The following is a 19,178-nucleotide window of genomic DNA, read 5'->3' as shown; positions in this document are numbered from 1 at the left end:
AAAATTTAAGAAATATAGTTGAGTGACCTTCTAAGTGCTATAACATAGTTAAGTGATTTTGTTATTACAGCCGAAAGAAAGATGACTTTGGTAGAGAATTTCGGATAGTTGAATGACCATTTGAGTAATGGACTATATATATATATACACGATAAACATGTCCCGAAATCATATAGGATCAGTAAAGAAAACAGCATGACAACACAGATACAACAATAGTAGTAAAAATTAGGCCTCAAGTCCAAGCAAAGTTGGGGTTGGCTATACGAAAACACATATAAAAAGAAAAAGAACAAGTTTCTCGGTATTACTATTAGATTAAAAAAGGTATCATACCCAAGCATAAGGAGGATACCCGATCAGGGGTAGCATAAAGAATATTGGACAAGAATTGGGTGAGGCGTTCTTCAAGAATGATGTCGTGGGTCACCGCCATTCGGTGTTTGGGTTACTGTTGCACAGTTTCAACATAGTTTATTATAGTGTAATTACACTATGAAAAACAAACGGATCATCGTAATTACATACTGTGTAATTATTAGGCTGTGTAATTACGACCCTAATAACTACACCAATTTCAACTACCTGGTGACTTTTCAAACAGACCCTTAAAGTTTTCTTGGGCTATGGGCTATGCACCAATGATTATGTGATTTTCATTATCTTACCCACAAAATTGAGAACTTCTTGATTAGTGTTATAGTTTTAAGAACTCATTTTTCAATTTGACTATAATAATATAGTCAGATGGAAGCCCCGGGCTAATGATAAGTTTGTTTCCTTGTAACCTATAGGCCAGGATTCGTGCTGTGGAAACAACCACTAATACTTGCATTAGGATAGACTATCTACATCACACCTCTTAGATGCGGCCATTTCCCGGACCTTGCATAAATCAATTCATTGTTATCTCTTGCAAAAGATTCTCAATTTCATATTACTTAATTCATCTTATTAGAGCATGCTACTGTTTTTCTTTGTAATGAACAAACATTTCAAGTGGTAATGCATAGGCTAACAAAACAAGTTTACTTTGATGGATAATGCTTTCTGAAAATCAATATTTGCCTTACCAGGCAATGCTTGTACAATACTATCACTGCATATCTAGTAGATCTAAGGAGAAAGATATTGTTTCTATATGCTTTAATTAGCTTCTTGATCAAACAGAATCAAATCTTTGAAGGTAAAAAAGGGAAGAAAATTACAGTAGCTACTTCAGGATATCATACATGAGCTGGTATTTGGTATTTAATTGTTGAGGAAACTGAAGCTACTGCTTCTCCAACTGTTAAAAACAGACAATCTGTTCCCATCATATCTTTTGTATCATCAGCTCTCTGTAACTTTTCCAGTACTTCTCCAATTGGATTCACCAACACAAGCTATGATTTGCAAAATAAGAACAGTTTATAATAACAAAAATTGAATAAAATAAGATAAATGAAAAGAAGCAAAAAAGATAAGGTAAACTAGGCAATGGTGAAATAAGCTTAGCTAAAGTGTACTTGCCTCAAGACTCTTCTTTTCAAGTACCATACTTAGATCCTTAAACAATGAGATTCCACTTGTATCAATAGCACTCACAGCTGAATATTGAAAAACAATTATGACCAATTTTCAATATTTAATTTTCAGATAATGATGATGATATGAGTTAAGTTTAAAGAAAAAAATGAGGATTCATATTGTTAATCCCAACTTGTCTAGTACTAAGACCTAGTTGTTGTTGTTGGTCAATTTTCAGATAATATAACAGAAAAAATAGATAATAATGATAAAAAAAAGAATTGTTGCCCCCCCCCACAAAAAAAAAAAATAGTAAAATATCAAAACTACTATACCAGATGGCCACTCTAAAGAACTACTATTTAGAAATTATTCAGTGTATCCTGAATTTCAGTTTTTCGGTTCAAACTTTCGGGACAAAAAAGTCTAGAAATGTGTGGAAGGTGAACTTTTTAGTTTAAAATTTCAGGACAAAATAAGTAGTGACTAATTTCTAAATAGCATCCGAAAAGGACAATAGCTATCTGTGCACTTGGCCCTCTTTTACGACTGTATGGAGGAATCATGTTTCAGTCAACTTACCAGACAAATCAAGGACCACATATTTTAGCTCTGACTGCTTTTTTGTTTCTCCTGACTCATACTCTTCCATCCATCTTGAAATCCTATTGCAATTAAAAGTAACAGATAATATTAAAACATCCAAAATAAACATGGCAAAACAAAAGGAAATTAAAAAAGAAAGCAAAAAATGACTTTTTGTACCTTTCTTTGAGATAAGTTGTATTGGCAAAGTTAATTGGAGCTTCAATACTTAAAATGAGGAAACCAGGTACACTCAAAGCTTCCTTATAATGATCTAAATTCCTATAAATTCTTGTACCAGGTATATTTCCTAACATCACTGTTTTTGGCCTTGTAATTTGCAGTAACACCTTGAATATTGATATTCCAACCTGAAATTCAATATTATAGAAAGCAAAAAATGTCAAAAACCATAGGAATACTATACAAGAAAAAAAGGAAAACAGTGGAATTTTGAGCTTACTGCAATGGCAAGACCATCCTGGACAGAAATGAAAATGACTCCAAAGAATGCACATAACAAGACAACGAAATCGAATTTATCGATCTTCCAGATTTGATAAGCGGCTGAGATGTCGATTAGGCCAATGACAGCAGTAACGATGATCGCCCCGAGTATAACATTTGGTGTGTATTGGAATAATGGCATGAGGAACAGGAGTGTTACCATTATTGTCACTGCCATTACTATGTTTGAAACTGCTGTTTTGCTGCCTGCATTATGATTCACTGCTGACCGCGAAAACGCTCCTGATATGAGACAGTTTACATACATTTACTTTGAATTTAATTTCTTTTTGTCAAATTTAATGGATTACAAGTGGTAAAGGGAAGATTATAATACCTGTTGTGACATAGCAGGAGGTAGAGGAACCAACAATATTCATTAATCCAATTGCAATCATCTCTTTGTTTCCATCCACTTGATAGTTTTTTAAAGCAGCAAAAGTCCTTCCAACTGCAATTCCTTCCTGTTTGAACACAATATATGCATAATTACGACATCATATTTATGTCAAAATAGCACGGGCTAGACATTCTTTGGATTGGTAATCAAAAAATAGTCAGCGTTTGTAAAGTCATTGAAAAATAGCCACTGTTTTGCAGGAGTTTATGGAGCTCCTGCATATAAACTTCCAGCATATTATGATCCAACACATTATAAAATTCAAGCATATTATGCTGGAAGCTCATATGTAAAAAATTCGAACTCCAACATGTTATGCTAAAATATTTTCGGATTTTTAACATTTTTTTAATTCAGATTTATCTTTATATGAAAAGTGGCTAAATTGCGATTACTTTTGAAACTTTTGAGTATTTTTCAATTAAAAGTTGTAAATCTGGCTATTTTTTAATTTCACCCCATATTTATTTCTATTTAATTACATTTTGGGTATTTAGGGGACAAATAGTGTTGAGTTTTTGTTTAAGATGAAATAGTCTTAAAATTAGAGTGAATGAGAAATGAGATTTGGATTTGGATTTGGATTTGGATTTGGTCAAATGATCGATCGATTGATTAATTTTTTGGACCAAATTTATTTGTTAATAGTGAATATTAACGTGATATAATCCGTGTTTGTAACGGATGTTTTCCAATCCATGTAATGTGTTGCAACACTAAGCAATAAGCAGCCTAGTGCACCTCCCACAATGGTGCAAGTGCTCCTCCCACCAATCAAGTGTACATTCCACCATGTAAGTGCTTCCTCCATGATAGCCTAGTGCTTGTTGCACCATGGAGGGGCCGGATTTCTCTCAAATAACTGCTATAAATAGAGCATAAGTTGGAGAGAAAGAATAACACATCGGAAAAAACACTCGAAACACTCTGTATACACTGGATATACACTCTGTATATACTGGATATACACTCTGTATACACTGCGTATACATTGGAAAAACGAATTGCAATATGATATTCTCTTCAGTAAGAATTCAACATTGGCTATACTTTGCATTCCTTCCTCTCAGAATTTCCATTCGACTTCTGAGTTGTCCTCCTTATTCTGCATTGTTTTTAACTACAAACAAAGCATCCATAAGTGTGATTTGCTGCCGAACTTTGTGTTCGCTGAAACACTGGGGTTTGAAGTACCGCTATACCAATGCGTAATTCGTTCTATCCTGGGAGGAAATAATCTATAACCTTGGGTACTAGGAGGGGATTAAATTCCTTAAGGAAACACTGTGAATTCAGTGGGCTCGAATTAATTACTGTCGCATTTAAATTTACGTTTATAAGCTAACGTTTTATTTTTTTCCAGAATTATTATTTACAAGTACAGAAGGAACAACAAGCTTAAGGAATTTAATAATTTTAATTTCTGTATTTGTGTTACTTTTATTATTCTGGAAACTTAAAACCTTTGTGGTTTTGTGTACTCCCATTTGGAGAGTAAAGCCTTCGTGACGTTTTGTTGGAGATTAAAATCTACGTGATTTTTCACTCCAGTTTTAAACGTTTATTAAACGTTTGTTTGTGTCATTTTTACAGTAAAAATGGCGAATGACGGAAATCAAGTTGTTCCGATGATGACTGCCAACGCATCGACAAGTCGAACTCCGGCGTTGGCACCGGCAGAGAAACCCGGAAAATTTTCCGGGATGGATTTCAAGCGCTGGCAGCAAAAGATGTTCTTCTACTTGACTACGTTATGTCTACAGAAGTTCATCAAGGAAGATGTTCCTGATCTTCCAGATGAAACTCCAGAGAATGATAGCTTTCTCGTGATTGAGGCGTGGAAGCATTCTGACTTCTTGTGCAGGAATTATATTCTTAGCGGACTGGAGGATAATCTGTATAATGTATACAGTGGCGTGGAGACGTCTAAGGAACTGTGGACTGCGCTTGAAAAGAAGTACAAAACTGAAGATGCCGGGATGAAGAAATTCGTCGCCGCAAAATTTTTGGACGACAAAATGGTAGATAGCAAGTCTGTTATTACCCAAGTCCAGGAATTGCGAGTGATTATTCATGATCTACTTGCTGAAGGTATGTTTCAAATAAATACTGATATTGAAAGTAAAATTTTTAGTAATTTTACTAACGGAATTTTCATTGAAGGTCTTGTCATCAATGAAGCATTCCAAGTAGCAGCAATAATTGAGAAGTTGCCTCCATTGTGGAAGGACTTCAAAAATTATTTGAAACACAAACGAAAGGAGATGTCCCTTGAAGATCTCATTGTTCGATTGAGAATCGAAGAGGACAACAAAGCTGCTGAGAGAAGAGGCCGTGGAAATTCAACAATAATGGGAGCAAATATTGTTGAAGATAACAAAAAGAGAAAGAAGGCTTCTGGTCCGAAATACAACCCAAGCAAGAAGCGGTTCAGTGGAAACTGCTACAACTGTGGGAAAACCGGACACAAATCTACGGAGTGTCGTGCTCGGAAGAAAGACAAGCAAAGGGGTCAAGCAAACATGGTAGAAAAGCATGATGATGTTGATGACTTGTGCGCCATGCTTTCTGAATGCAACCTGGTAGGAAACCCAAAGGAGTGGTGGATTGATTCTGGAGCCACTCGCCATGTTTGTGCTGTGAGGGAAGCATTTTCTACATATGCTTCTGCTGGACCCGAAGAGACGCTCTCTATGGGAAATGCTGCTACAGCAAAAATTGAAGGATACGGTAAGATATTTCTCAAGATGACTTCTGGCAAGGTCATGACTTTGAACAACGTCCTTCATGTTCCCGAGATTAGGAAGAACTTAGTCTCTACTGGACTTCTTGTAAAGCACGGTTTCAAGTGCGTTTTTGTATCTGACAAGGTAGTGATTAGTAAGAATGAAATGTTTGTAGGAAAAGGTTACCTTACTGAGGGCCTTTTCAAGCTGAATGTAATAGTTGTTGAAACTAATAATAAAACTTCAGCTTCTTCTTACTTACTTGAGTCAAATGATTTATGGCATGTACGTTTAGGTCATGTCAATTATAAAACCTTGCGAAAAATGATAAACTTGGAAGTATTGCCTAAGTTTGAATGCGAAAAATCAAAATGTCAAATATGTGTGGAATCTAAGTATGTTAAACATCCTTATAAGTCGGTTGAAAGGAATTCAAATCCTTTAGACTTAATTCACACAGATATTTGTGACATGAAGTCAATACCATCTCGCGGTGGAAAGAAGTATTTCATAACTTTTATTGACGATAGTACTTGATATTGCTATGTTTACTTACTTAATAGTAAAGATGAAGCAATAGACGCATTCAAGCAATACAAAAATGAAGTTGAAACGCAACTTAACAAGAAAATCAAAATGATAAGAAGTGATAGGGGTGGTGAATATGAATCTCCTTTTGAACAAATATGTTTAGAATATGGAATTATTCATCAAACAACAGCCCCTTACACTCCCCAATCCAATGGGATTGCGGAAAGAAAGAATCGTTCATTAAAGGAGATGATGAACGCATTGTTGATAAGTTCTGGTTTGCCACAGAACTTGTGGGGGGAAGCCATTCTTACGGCCAGCCGAATACTAAATCGAGTACCCCATAGTAAAACACAATCCATTCCATATGAAAAATGGAAAGGAAGGAAGCCCAACTTGAATTATTTTAAAGTGTGGGGGTGTTTGGCAAAAGTGCAAGTTCCTAAACCCAAAAGGGTAAAAATAGGACCGAAAACAGTTGATTGTGTTTTCATAGGATATGCAACTAATAGTAAAGCATATCGATTTCTGGTTCATAAATCAGAAAATCCCGACATTCATAATAATACGGTTATAGAATCAGATAATGCTGAGTTCTTTGAAAATATATATCCGTATAAAAAGGAATGCGAGTCGATTGGTGAAGTATCTAAACGACCTCGGGAAGAAACAAAAGAAAGTACATTTAATCAGGGGGATCCAAGACGTAGTAAACGTCAAAGAACGTCTACTTCGTTTGGACCAGATTTTGTGACTTTCTTATTGGAAAATGAGCCTCGAACATTTAAAGAAGCTATGTCTTCTTCGGAATCATTGTTCTGGAAAGAGGCAGTCAATAGTGAAATAGAATCCATATTGAACAACCATACATGGGAATTGGTTGATCTTCCTCCTGGAAATAAACCTTTGGGTTCTAAATGGATTTTTAAGAGAAAAATGAAAGATGATGGCACTATTGATAAATTCAAGGCAAGACTTGTTGTCAAAGGGTATAGACAACGAGAAGGTCTTGACTACTTTGATACATACTCCCCAGTTACAAGGATTACGTCCATACGGATGTTAGTAGCATTAGCTGCAGTGTATGGTCTTGAAATTCATCAAATGGATGTTAAAACGGCCTTCTTAAATGGAGAGTTGGAGGAAGAAATTTACATGGAACAACCTGAAGGGTTTGTGGTTCCAGGTAAAGAAAATAAGGTATGTAGACTTGTTAAGTCCCTTTACGGACTAAAACAAGCACCCAAACAATGGCATGCGAAATTTGACCAAACAATGTTGTCAAATGGTTTTAAGATAAATGAATGTGATAAATGTGTGTACATTAAAAATGTTCCAAATCACATAGTCATTGTTTGCCTATATGTGGATGATATGCTGATAATGAGTAATAACATTGCCAACATAAATGCTACTAAGCGTATGCTAACTAGCAAGTTTGATATGAAGGACTTGGGAATTGCGGATTTAATTCTGGGGATTAAGATCCAAAAGACTCCTCAAGGTCTGGCATTGTCACAATCTCATTATATTAAGACAATACTTGAAAAATTCAAGCACTTGAGCTTTAAAGTTGCAAAGACTCTAATTGACGTAAATCTTGCACTAGCAAAGAATAAAGGCCAAAGCATATCACAATTGGATTATGCTCGTGTGTTGGGATGCTTAATGTACATCATGAATTGTACACGACCAGATATAGCTTGTGCTATAAGTAAACTAAGTCGATACACGAGCAATCCAGGTCAATCTCATTGGATGGCAATGAAACGAGTTTTGGGATACTTAGAACATACCCAAAACTTTGATTTGCACTACAGTAAATATCCTGCGGTGATTGAAGGATATTGTGATGCAAATTGGATCACCGGTTCAACTGATTCGAAGTCCACAAGTGGATATGTATTCACTATTGGTGGAGGAGCGGTATCTTGGAAGTCGTCCAAACAAACATGTATTGCCCGCTCTACAATGGAGGCTGAGTTCATAGCCTTAGATAAAGCCGGTGAAGAAGCTGAATGGCTCCGGAATTTCTTGGAAGATATTCCATTTTGGCCCAAACCATTGGCACCAATATGCATATACTGTGATAGCCAAGCGGCAATTGGAAGGGCTGGGAGCGTTATGTATAACGGTAAATCTCGTCATATACGACGAAGACATAAAACCGTTAGACAACTTCTCTCTAGAGGAATTATCACGATTGACTATGTAAAGTCAAGTGATAATGTGTCGGATCCACTTACAAAAGGCCTAACTAGAGAGGTAGTTGAGAAATCATCAAGGGGAATGGGACTATGGCCGAGAACAAGTCATTGTGGCGGTAACTCTACCTAGAAGACTGGAGATCCCAAGATCTAGGTTCAAGGAGATCAAACAAAGTCATTAATGACGGTTCAACATTGTCAACAAAAAATTTAGTCCATTCTCGTGATGAGATAATGTTCAGTACCAAGGATAAAGCATTAAGGCTTTTTAATGATTTCTAAATTTGATACAGGGTATATCAAATAGTGTATCTACGGGATGACACGTTTAGGAATCACCTATGTAAGTGTGAAGTGTTAGCCGCTTCAAGGAGAATTTTGCAAGGCCAATTCTCTACGCACTTATGAAACCAGGCAGTGTTCATGGCTGAAACGAACACAACAATGAGAACCAAAGACGGTTAAGGGATTGATTGTGTGACTTATGGTTGTCTAGGTATACACTAAAGTTCGACGGTTCAAAGATATCAAATCTACCGATTGACCGAGTATATCCGACATAAGTTCACTACGGAAAGTTCAAAGGGAAACCTACTTATCCAGATGCAATTAATCCTTGCTTGCAAATCACACAAGTTTTTCATGCATACTTCCGTGATATAGCCATTCCCCATTCATGTGGGGGATTGTTGAGTTTTTGTTTAAGATGAAATAGTCTTAAAATTAGAGTGAATGGGAAATGGGATTTGGATTCGGATTTGGTCAAATGATCGATCGATTGATTAATTTTTTGGACCAAATTTATTTGTTAATAGTGAATATTAACGTGATATAATCCGTGTTTGTAACGGATGTTTTCCAATCCGTGTATTGTGTTGCAACACTAAGCAATAAGCAGCCTAGTGCATCTCCCACAATGGTGCAAGTGCTTCTCCCACCAAGCAAGTGTACATTCCACCATGTAAGTGCTTCCTCCATGATAGCCTAGTGCTTGTTGCACCATGGAGGGGGAGGATTTCTCTCAAATAACTGCTATAAATAGAGCATAAGTTGGAGAGAAAGAATAACACATCGGAAAAAATACTCGAAACACTCTGTATACACTGGATATACACTTTGTATATACTGGATATACACTCTGTATACACTGCGTATACACTGGAAAAACGAATTGCAATCTGATATTCTCTTCAGTAAGAATTCAACATTGGCTATACTTTGCATTCCTTCCTCTCAGAATTTTCATTCGACTTCTGAGTTGTCCTCCTTATTCTGCATTGTTTTTAACTACAAACAAAGCATCCATAAGTGTGATTTGCTGCCGAACTTTGTGTTCGCTGAAATACTGGGGTTTGAAGTACCGCTATACCAATGTGTAATTCGTTCTATCCTGAGAGGAAATAATCTATAACCTTGGGTACTAGGAGGGGATTAAATTCCTTAAGGAAATACTGTGAATTCAGTGGGCTCGAATTAATTACTGTCGCATTTAAATTTACGTTTATAAGCTAACGTTTTATTTTTTTTTCCAGAATTATTATTTACAAATACAGGATAACCACGGATCCAACAAAGAGTGTGTGTGACAACGTGGAGTTAAAAGCACAAAAAGAGAGTTGTTGGAATAAACTTACAGTGAGTGAAAGGATGCCAGTGACAATGCCTGTTTTAATTATAAGCCCCAAGTATCTTCCATGGAAGTGTAACATGTTCCATGAGACAGGGTTTAATCCTTTTTGTAGTTCTCCAATCTACCATAAGTAACAAAAATTTAATAATCGTCAAGGATAAAGAGTGTAGATACTATAGTAACAAAAATAAAGAAAAATATATATTTTTAGCCGCTCCTAAAAATAATAACCGACAAAATATGTATTCTTTTTGTATATATATGTATTATATACATATAATATACATATTTTATACACTTTTTGGCTAGAAAATGCGATTAGCTCTGGTCTACTGGCCATTTTGTATTTTACACAAAAATAAAGAGAAATATATATATATATATCGCCGCTCCTACAAATAATAGCCGACAAAATGTATATTTCTTGTATATATACGTATCATATACATATAACATATATAGTTTATACACGTTTTGGCTAGCAAATGCAATTAGCTCCCGCCGACTGGCCATTTTTTTATTTTGCCCAAAAATAAATTATTTTAGTTATATTGACCACCATTATTGACATAATGAATTTATTCTTTAGAGAAACTTACAACACTGATGCCATGTTTCTGAGCTTTTAGTGCAAATACCAGCAGCGTAGAAATAATCACTGAAAGAAGAGGAGCTCCAGCTGAAATCCAAAATAATTTTGGCTTTCTTATGCTCTGCATTACAAAAGTATGGGATGTTCGATAAGTTATCAATAGAAGAATTAACCTAAATAGCCGTCCATCCAACTGCCTAAATAAAATTATATAGCCGACAGATGTATAATATGTGTATAATTTGTGTATAATCAGTGTGTAATCTATGACCGACTAGAAAAAATAAACAATGTATCTGACCAACTATTTGTGTAAAGATCCTTTATCAATATTAGAATTACAAGATATACGTTATATATGTGTGTGTTCCCTAAACCACGACGAGACAAAAATATTATAAAAAATTCAAGAAAATACATATAGGTCACGAGTTCGAGCCGAAAACAAAAGGATAAAAATACTTACTATGTGTCTAGTGAATAAGAGGAAAACCAAGAAGCAAACTCCCATTAATATTGTTTGCCAAGACCACTGCACAAATACCACATAAACACAAATTAATTCATTGAGATTAACTTATATACACTGACGAATTAAATATTTTTACACTATTAGATCATTTAAATTAAAGAATGAAAAAGGATTACACTAACCTCATTTGTCCTGTGGAAAACGGAACTTAGAACAGGGATTATTCCCATTTGTTTGGTAAAATTTGTAATACCAAGAAGACTCTTGAGTTGCTGTAATGACACTATAATGGCAGCTCCAGCCATGAATCCAATCAGTGTTGCTTTTGAAAGAAAATCAATTATAAACCCAAGTCTGCATTTAAAGAAAATGAAAGCAAAAACTCATATATCAAATTAAACATTATTCCCCTGTTCATAATAAGTGACCATTTTACCTTTTGCCCACCCATTAAGAAAATACAAACTCCTAGAGGAAAAAATATATTTACTAAATTAACCTTAATTAATTATTACCTTGACACATTAAAATATATAAATAAGGGTAAATTTTGTAAAAATATAATTAATTCCTTCTTGATTATGTAAATAGACACTTATTTTGGACCACAACAAAAAGATAAAATTGTCATTTATTGTGGTCCGAGGAAGTAGTTCATAACCGATTATCTGTCACTCAACCATTTTCTATTTTAGTTTTGCTAGTAGAGTGACAAATAACGAGTAAAGAGGTCTTAAGAAGAAAACTAATTGACTTTCTTTTTTAAAAAAAAAAAAATACAGTCATTTATTAGATATTTTTCTTTTCAAATCAACCCTTATTAATTCAATTAAATATAGTATTAATCTACGTTGAGTGGACTCTCCAAAACATTTGCCACACTCGTGTCGGATCCTCCAAAAGTACATTATTTTTGGAGGATCCGACACACTCATCGATATTTTTGGAGAGTTCGAGCAACATCAATATTAATAAAGTAAATATTTAAGAGAGATAAATGGTAGTTTAAACAATATATTTACGATTAAGGGTAGTAATTTTACTTTTAAGGAATGTGAAAAAACTTTAAAAGATAAATAATATATGACCAAAGGTATAACATATATACTTATGCCTCAATTTTGCTTTTTCAAGCGTCTACCTCCCTACTTAATGATATTTTTCTTTTTTTGAAACAGAATAGGAAAGAGAGATTTTTCCAAACTTCTTGTTTCCCCCTTTAATCATGTTTGGATATATTAACAGTGTAAGATTATATAAGCAAACAGTGTATCTTAATAGTATGTTATAATTATTTACTCATTTCAACTTATTATATCAGATTTGCTATAAATAATCACTTATAGTCGGGGGTAACTTAATCTAATGGTATTAAATAATAATATTATGTCGTCGATCGGTACAAAGAAGTTAAAGGATGTTTGGTATGAAAGAAAATATTTTTCTTGAAAAATAAGTGATTTTCTTTCTTATTTTCTGGTGTTTGGTTAGGTAGCAAAATTTTTTTTTTAAAAGAATATATAATTTAGGCAAATATTATGGGAGACAAAATTGATAAGGGGCGAGAAAGGATGGTAGGTCGGGGTTTAGGGGCCGGATCGCGAGGGTAGGGGATGGGAGTCGGTGGATGGCGGGGGTGGTGTGAAGAGAGAGGGGTTGGGGGTAGGGGTGACGGGGGTGAGAGTAGGAGTGACAAAATGGTTAAAAGAAAAGTGTTAACCAACCATATTATCCACTAGAAAATGGGTTGGATAATGAACTTTTTAAAAATGGGTCAAATATGGATAAGAATAATATTATCCATTTAGAAAATGGATAACTAATGGAAACGGGTTTAACTTTTATATTTGTAAAACCTCAAATTGGGGGTTTCTCAAGTTTGTGAGACTAGGAATTCTCCCAAAAGTGATCATATTCATGAAGCCATGGATAATATGATTACTCATATTATTCGCTGGTTAATCCGTTTTTTATCCGTATTAAATATGGGGCGGGTCGTATAATTTATCTGTTTTTTATTACCCATTTTGCCCCGCCCCGCCCGTTCTCCATCCCTAGGTGAGGGTGAAGTGATGAGGGTGGGGGTTAGGGTAGAGAAGGTTTAAAAAGAGTTTGAAAAATATTTTATTCTAGTAGAGAAGAGTTTATGAGAAAAATATTTTTCAAAATATATAAACCACCAAAAATGAAAAAATTAGAACATATTACTTCTTGCCAAATACACCCAAAATCATTATCTTTTCTAGGTGTGAGGGTGCGGGGGGGTTATAAAATAGAATAGGAAAGAGAGTGAGATTACCTTAAAAAGCCTAAAGAAGCTTGGAAAAGGCCAGCAAAGAAAGTAGAAGAGAAGGCAAGTTGAAGAAACAAGATTGGATCTTTTGTAGGAGAAACCACTTCTCTAAGCATTGATCCAAGAACAAGTGATGCAATTGAAACTGGACCTACTGCTAGATCCCTTGAACTTCCTAGTACAGCATACACTAGGGGTGGAACAAAACTTGAATCTGCATGGCAAAAATTAAATAAAAATATTAAATAAAAGTGGAAATAATTGATTCATCCATGCTAAATTACTCATCTTAAATAACTCGTCTTAACTTATATGACATATTTTCCTTTTTGGTATATTTCAAAAAGAATATCACCTTTTCATATTTAGAAATAATTTAATTTTTAAAATCTTATTCTACCGTTAATGAGATAATTTATAGTCATACAAATATTTAAGGTTTGTCAGATCACAAATTTTAATTTTTTTTATTTAATTTCTTTTTAAAACTTTTTTCTTGGTTCCCATCCAGTGTAAGGTACCGCATTGGAGCCCGACTATATCCGGATTCGCGCCGCGTAGGATCCTTTCGGGGGAAGCACTCCCTATCAAGGATTTTTCCATAACCAAGGCTCGAACCCGAGACCTCTGGTTAAGGGAAGAACAGCCACATCCACTGAACTCCATTCTTTTTAAAACTTTATGTCAAGTCAAACAGTGCAATATAAATTGGGATAGAAAGAATACTAAAGAAAAAGAAATACTTACATAGACCAACAATGGGAGGTAAATTAGCTAGCTTTGCATAGCTAATTCCCTGCACAATAATAAATAAAAAGAAAAGAAATTAAAAGCTTAACAAATTTACCATGTATAACAAAAAATCTTACAAACTTAGAAACTTATATAGAAAAGGATATTTATTAAGGAAAAAATATTTACCTGAGGAATGGCTAAACTGGCAATGGTGAGACCAGAAACAATATCAGATTTGAGCAATTTGAAACTGTAATTAGGACCCCATTCTAATATGGGAAAAACATACTGAGCTCCAAGAATTAGTTTCTTTTTCAATGGCTGTCCTTTGAATTGTCTCAAAGGGTCATCAGGAAAAAAAGTTTCTTTAAGCCTAGTTTTCAGTTTTTGCAAAGTGGTTTTATGTGGGGGAGGAGCAACTTTGTGAATTTCCATGGCTGACATCTCTATAGTAGTAGTGTCATTTTGTTCCATTATTTTGGCTAAAAATGCAAATGTTTCTGGTTTGTTTGTTTCAATGGAATTGTAATAACTCCTACTACTATTTATGTTTCTGTTCTATTTGAAAAAAAAGAGACACGTTCAATCAACTTTCAAAAAGACAACTACAAAACAAACAAGTACTTGTCAATTGTCAACTTGGTTTCTATACCATCTCAAGAAAAGATTTAAAAGAAAAAAAAGAAGGGTGAAAATTTTCTTGTGAAATATAACAATGAAAATGTTATAGCTATGTTGAATGAATTTTTCTTGTTTAACTTTGACTAGCCCTTATATAAATGTATTTTGGGACATAAAATCTAAGAGTAATAATGGTCTATAGCAAACTAAGAGATATATTGAAAGATTGTAAAAATTTGAAGTGTGTTGACCAGAATTTGATTTACTATCCGAATAAGGAGAAAAAGAATTAAAGTTTGGTCAAAATTGGACAATTGGGTGAGATTATGGGATAGGAAAGTAGTAGGAGAAAAAAAAAGATGGGTCAACGGATAAAACTAAAAATTCATGAAATAATTGGAGATTTTTGTAGAATATCATTAAATGGTGGGAGGGTGCACTTCTCCAAAAAGGTTATGAAATTTATGCAAAAATATAGAGAAGGGTTAAAATCATAAATGAAGTATCAGAGTTGCAGAGAAATGGATTTCAGATAGAGAAAAAGATTGCCGGTTATAAGATACTAATTGATTGTCGACAAAAGCAATTACTTGAATAATTATCAGTCAAATATTATTATCTAATTGTTTATCTTATTTGGAATTTTTAAGTGTAAAAATATATTATTGATTGTAACTTCAATTTGCCAAATCAAAACGGTGTTCATACTAAAGGTGTTAATCGGGCCGGACTGACCCGCTAATAATCCGGTCCAGCCCGGTCCAGCCCGTTACTGTGCATATGTGTGCGGGTTGGGACGGGTTGGACGGGGGCGGTCTAGTAACGTTAAGTTTTCGTCAAACGGGTACCCGAACCCGCCACAACCCGTTAAGGGCTTAACGGACCTCAGCCCACAACAGCCCGCAAACCCGCCTAATTTTTATTTTTTTTTAAATTAAATCTGACCGTTGCCAACGGTCAAATTTCAAAAATGACCGTTGGCCAACGGCCAAATCTGTCAAAAACAGCCAAAATTTGGTATTTTATTTATATTTTAGCCCCCCTTTATAATTTGTAAATTGCAATTGAATCCTTTTAAAAAACTATAAATACCCCCTTCCTTTATTATTCCTCACAATTATCTCTCAATTCTCTCTAATTATCTCTCACTTCTCTCTTGATAATATTCTCAATTGCTCATTATTTCAAGCTTTCAAGTTTCAACTTACAAGTTTCATACTTTCATTACAAAAGTATTATTATCATAAATTTCTAATTCAATTATTCAAGTGAAGTGTGACAACAATTATCAAGTTATCAAATATCAATTGAAGATTTGAAGTTTGAGTTTCTACTTTCTCGTTTCTATATCAAATTTAGTGCGGCATTCGGAATCCCGGTACACTCGTTCCATCCCTTTCTCTTTATTATTTAGAATTATTATTTGAATTTTTTGTTTTAAATTAGATAATGGATTTACTTAGAGCGGCCAAAAAAGTTTGCACTAGTAAAGGTGGTAGTAAGAAAAATTCCAAAAGAGTAAGTGGTGGTTCTTCTAGTAGTGCAACACATATTTCTGAAAGTTCACCCGAAAACGTAAATGTAGATTATGAGCTACTTCAAGAAAATTTGGGTATTGATGATGATTTAGATGATATTTTAGATGATATTCAATCACCCGATAATCTTAAAATACCACCACCTACACCCGGTAATGCTAGTCAAAATATTAGCGGTGGAAGTGTAAGTAAGCCTCCTTTGCCTATTAAGAAGAATAGAAGATTAAGAAGTAAGTGTTGGAATTTTTTTGATAGACTAGAAAATGAGAAAAATTATGTAAAATGTAAAATATGTAATGAAGTTTATAAACACGAGCCCGGTAAGAATGGGGGAACGGGTCAACTTCGTAGGCACATGGAAGAAATTCATCCTATTGATTGGGGAGTAGGCGATGAAGCTGGGCAACAAAAACTTAACCCGGTCACTGGGGGGTTAATGGGTAAATACGATATTAAAAAAGATCGAGAAGAATTAGCTAAAATGATTGTTTTAGGTTGTTTACCTTTTAGTTTTGCTTCTTCACCATATCTTGTTACTTATATTCAAAGAATTTATAACCCTATGTTTAAAGGTATTCCTAGAAGTACTTGTAGATCTGATATCTTTAGGCTTTATGGACAATATCAGACATACATAAGTTATTTGTTCGCTAGTCTTTCTTATAAAGTTTCTCTTACTTCTGATATTGGTCGTGCTGTAAATAGAAATGATTATTTAACTGTTACATATCATTGTATAGATGATAATTTTTGTATGCAAAAACGTATTATTGCTTTTAAATATGATGAAGATCAAAGTCATACCGGTGCATTTATAAGTGCTACTATCCATGAAGTTGCTTTATTTTATAATCTTTCTGAAAAAGTTTTGTGTACGTCATTTGATAATGCTTCTAATAACACTTCTGATATTACATTACTAAAATTGCATCTACGCCCACCACTTCCTGAAATATTTCATATTAGATGTGCATATCATATTTATAACTTAATTGTGAAGAGTGACCTTGACTTATTTCACAATGACATCACTTTAGTTAGAAGAGCTGTTGGTGTAATTTAAGGAAATAATAGAAGTGCTAGATTAAATGCATTTAAGGAAAAATGTGTACACTATGGACTAAAACCAAGACTCATGCCTGAAGAAATAGTTACTAGGTGGAATTATACTTATTTGTTCCTAAGATGTTGTTATAAATATAGAATGCCTATAACTGAAGTTGCTAATTCTCATTGTACCGATCCTAACCGTCTGTTAACATCTAAAAATTGGGATGTCATTCATGATGTTGTACAATTTTTACAAAATTTTTATGTGGCTACACTTGAGTTTTCTGGAGCTTATTATCCTACTATTGTAAATGGTTTAGTTCACATTGCTGAAATTTCTCTTTTACTACATAAGTTGAAGGCGAAAGAGGGATATACCAATGTTGTTGAAACCATGCTAGATAAGTTTAAAAAATATTTCTTTCCAATTCCCCCTATTTACCAAATTGGTGCTATTTTAAACCCTACTATCAAAATGATAAAGTGTCGCCAATTAATCAGTGCTTTATATACTTATATGGATATTGGACCAACTGAAACTCCTGATACTGAGACTTGTATTTCTGATCTGCACAAACATTTACAAATTTTGTATAATTATTATGCTAACATTGTTGATGCTTCTTCGGTTGTAGATGCAAATATTCCTTCAAGTAATACTTCAACATCTGGAACAAATTTGGAAGATGATGATAATGTTCAAGATTATTTGATTTGGTCTACACTAGGAGAGCATCAACAAACCAGTAGCCGGAATATTGATGAACTCCAATTCTACTTGCAAAAGTTACCGGAGCCCCTCACAAAGGATTTTTTACCTCTGAGTTGGTGGAGGAGCAACACAAATCAGTTTCCTGTTCTTTCGGCCATGGCTCGAGACGTTCTAAATGTGCCTATTTCAACAGTCGCATCAGAGAGCGCATTTAGCCAAGCAAGACAGCAGCTAGGAGATACCCGTTATTCATTGGGTAGCAACGCTTTGAAAGTTCTAGTGTGCTTCAGAGATTGGATTAGATCAGAACGGCGAAATCAAGGGCACGACGAGGTAGATGAAGAGGAAGACCAAGAAATTGGAGATATAATGGTTTATGGTACCGACTATAATACCGGAAACCAAGCACCTCACATTGACATGGAAGAGTTTACAAAGATGATGCAAAACATTTGATTTACTATTACTTTTTTTTTTAACAATTGTTGTAAACTTTTAATTTGCAAGTTCAAATATTTAAAAAATCAAAAAAGAACTTGCAAATTAATTAGAAGTACTATATATTACTCAATAAAAATATCAAAGTTACTTAAATATTGTGAATATTTTATATTGCATAATGTCTTATAATCTTATTCAATATTTTTTATATAGACTTATGCATTTATGTTAATATGTTTTATGTTTTAGACTTTTAGTTTGCAAATTTTAGACTTTTAGTTTGTTCTTTTAATTCTAACCCTTAAAAGTTCAATTCTAATCTTTAATTTTAACCCTTAAAAGTTTGAAAACACTTAAGTACTTAACTATCAATAACATTGAAAAAGAAAAATATAAGATAGTTAAAAAAAAACGAAATCCCGACCCGCCCGAACCCTCTAGGCCCGAACCCGTACGGGCCCTATAGGACCCGAAAAATCCCAGCCCGCCACCAGCCCGTTAACTCCAGCCCGCTAACAACCCGCCCGTAACCCTAACAGGCTGACCATTTTTGTGTCCAGCCCGCCCGATAAACACCTTTAGTTCATACTATAGAAGCAGAAGCAAACCTAGGATTTTAACACAACAGA

General features: G+C 34.3%; 1 protein-coding gene across 2 annotated transcripts; it reads right to left on the bottom strand.

The window, feature by feature from the left end:
* Positions 1–1,015: 1,015 nt before the first annotated feature.
* Positions 1,016–14,721, bottom strand: LOC104215468 (probable sulfate transporter 3.3). 2 transcript variants are annotated; one of them, XM_070171887.1, is made up of 13 exons: positions 14,374–14,720; positions 14,200–14,248; positions 13,459–13,666; positions 11,342–11,513; positions 11,154–11,219; positions 10,695–10,808; positions 10,100–10,216; positions 2,939–3,065; positions 2,558–2,844; positions 2,275–2,465; positions 2,092–2,174; positions 1,513–1,589; positions 1,016–1,385 (listed from the first exon to the last, which is right to left on the bottom strand). In XM_070171887.1, the coding sequence occupies exons 1-13, from the start codon at positions 14,659–14,661 to the stop codon at positions 1,227–1,229; spliced, it is 1,938 nt and encodes a 645-aa protein (XP_070027988.1). In that variant the 5' UTR covers positions 14,662–14,720; the 3' UTR covers positions 1,016–1,226. The 2 variants fall into 2 exon arrangements, with proteins under 2 accessions (XP_070027988.1, XP_070027989.1); XM_070171888.1 differs by lacking the exon at positions 1,513–1,589 and having other exon boundaries at positions 14,374–14,721.
* Positions 14,722–19,178: the final 4,457 nt, after the last annotated feature.

Source organism: Nicotiana sylvestris, chromosome 4, assembly GCF_000393655.2.
Source record: "Nicotiana sylvestris chromosome 4, ASM39365v2, whole genome shotgun sequence".
In the NCBI taxonomy this organism is placed as follows: Eukaryota; Viridiplantae; Streptophyta; class Magnoliopsida; order Solanales; family Solanaceae; genus Nicotiana; species Nicotiana sylvestris.
Note: the sequence above shows the minus strand (reverse complement) of the source record. Positions and strands in the feature narration are given on the sequence as shown.